Source organism: Rhagoletis zephyria, unplaced genomic scaffold (genome assembly GCF_001687245.7).
Source record: "Rhagoletis zephyria isolate East Lansing unplaced genomic scaffold, Rhagoletis_zephyria_1.1 Rzeph_scaffold_02824, whole genome shotgun sequence".
Classification (NCBI taxonomy): domain Eukaryota; kingdom Metazoa; phylum Arthropoda; class Insecta; order Diptera; family Tephritidae; genus Rhagoletis; species Rhagoletis zephyria.
In genome coordinates, this window is record NW_016159908.1 from 33,551 (window position 1) to 35,914 (window position 2,364).

The 2,364-nt window shown below is 33.2% G+C and overlaps 1 protein-coding gene across 1 annotated transcript in view; it reads right to left on the reverse strand.

Annotated features, from left to right (window-relative positions):
• The window catches only part of LOC108367802 (zinc finger BED domain-containing protein 1-like), a 4,631-nt gene extending 3,480 nt beyond the window's left edge, over positions 1-1,151 (reverse strand). The window contains exons 1-2 of the mRNA XM_017622500.1: positions 893-1,151; positions 9-838 (exon numbers count right to left, since the gene is read on the reverse strand). Coding sequence (XP_017477989.1) covers positions 9-838; positions 893-953 — 891 coding nt within the window. The 5' untranslated portion in view covers positions 954-1,151. The remainder of the gene's footprint in view (positions 1-8; positions 839-892) is intronic.
• Positions 1,152-2,364: the final 1,213 nt, after the last annotated feature.

A 2,364-nucleotide genomic window follows, 5' to 3' on the forward strand; every position in this document is an offset into this window, starting at 1 on the left:
TGAATCACAAGTTGCAAATTATGTGCCGTACACCCAAACCATTTAATATTACCCAACTTCATTGCTGCTCTCATATTTGCAGCATTGTCAGTTACCGCCAAATGAATTTTTGACCGAATGTTGTATTCTTCTATAACTTTGTTTAAATCAGCAAAAATATTTTGAGCGGTATGATCAGTTTCCAGAACGCTAGCTGCCAAAATAACTTTTAGCCTACGAGGCCCTTCTATGAAATGTGCTGTAAAACTGAGCAAGGAGCATGATTTGGTGGAGTTGCTCCAGATATCAGTTGTGAAACTGATCCATTCCGCATTTGCTATGAGATAAGTAACTTTGTGCTTTATCTTATCGTAGGTTGCTGGCATCAACGTAGTCCGGAAAAACTTTTCGCTCTTTTTGCGATATCTGCTATCGCCGCTTGGATCACAAATGTTTAACCTATTAAACGCATTACCTTCAACTATATTGTAGGGCAGCATATCGACAATAATTAAATCCATTATGGATTTGTCGATTCGCAAGGTCACTGGATGATCGTCTGGGTAACAATATCCACTTTTCCTCTGGAGTAAGCTCGGCAGCGTTTCTTGGAGTGTGCTGGAAGTTGGATCCGTCTTTTTTTGCTTTTTCACTCCTGCTAAAAATTCATCCTGCTCTTTAAGGTAAATTTTCCACTCATTTTTGTGAGCTGTCTGCAAATGTTTTTTGATGTTGGCTGTTGTTTGTCGCCTCTTATTTACGTTACCAAGAGATATTGCCTTTGAACATATTTCACACTTTGCTGTGCTCGAATTTCTTTGGAAAAACTTCCAAATAGGGTTTGCCTGAGCCATTATTCCTAAAAACATAAAAGTTTGTAAGATTTAACTGATAATAAATTGCACTTACTTACCAGGAATTACAAAAAGCGCGAATTTATGGCCAATTTCTATTGAAAAATAAAACGTCAACATATATGTACATACGAAAAACAAAAGAGAATAATCAGAACAAAATGTGAGAAAGAAACACAACTTTTACAGGACAATTCAAATGAAAAATTTTTGAGACAAGATAAAGGGTATTCAACTGAAATAAAGTATAAAGTCCATATGAAAAGCAATTTCAAATAATCGGAAAAGAATCGGCAAAGAATCGGCAAAAAAGTGCCGATGCCGATGCCGATGCCGATGCTAAATTTTGTGCCGATACTTGCCGATGCCGATGCCGATGCCGATTAATCGGTCGGACTCTACTCGTACATACTCGTATATGGCGAATAAGCAATATTTTGCATGTTAGAGTTTGCATTTTGTTTCAATCACACTGCAAACATAAAATCAAATTATCTTGGGAAAGAGACGTGAACTAGAAAAACGGCGTCTTTTGTGTTATTTTAGCGTCCCTCCACTGTTGTTCGACATAATTCGTGACCACTTTTTCTACTAATTACTTAGTTTTACTGTTTTTTTTTCTTACAAAAAATTCTTCGTGTTAATGAATTAATTTAGGCTGGAGCAATTAATTGCAACCATAATCAATACTTATTTATTCGTTAACAATTGCTAAATAGATTAAGCCCATGTTATGCGAATACACGTTACGGCCATTTCGTGACATGTCTGGCACTCATTAGCAGGCCATTAAGAGTGATATTTATTTGGTGAAAAGCACAATTATAATAAATATTAAAAGCGCTATGTAGTACTTTAATCGGATATAAGCATTCGAATTCTTTGCAACATACGTACATGCAAAGACACATACAAGCAGAGATGTAGGTATATATTTATCCTTACACGTAAGTATATACAACAGCTAAAATTAAGAAGAGTTTATTCCCTAATAAACTCGAAGCAACAAATTACAAAAAATTTGAAATTATTCCAAAAGAGTTTCATTAAATAAAAAAGCCATGTAGTGGTATTTTATAAAAAACTTCATTTGTCTTTTAAGTCCTGACCTCATACGACCACCAACGTAACATTTTTTGGTGGAGGAAAGTTTTTATTTTTTTTTTTTTTTAAGTTTGAAGTAGAAATTATGTTTTTGTTTTTTTTTTTTAAGTTAAAAATAAAAAAGAACTTAAATATTTTTGATAATAACACTTCGTTTTTTTTTTTCTATTTTGAAAACTCTTTTTTCAACACTTTTGTTGCGTTCACTGCGGACCCCATGCGACTAAGTGTGTAATTTTCTTTATAGCTGCATACCCAAAAAAAATTCTAAAAAATCTGTTTAAAGAGAAAATTAGCTGAATTTTCGTGAGTTTTACAAAAAATTTAGAAATTATATTTTAACGTTTTTTGTTGTAGAATGTACCACATTTTTATAAAAAAATTGGCGAAAAAATATTAGAAATAAAATTGTTGCATCCATCGTGAA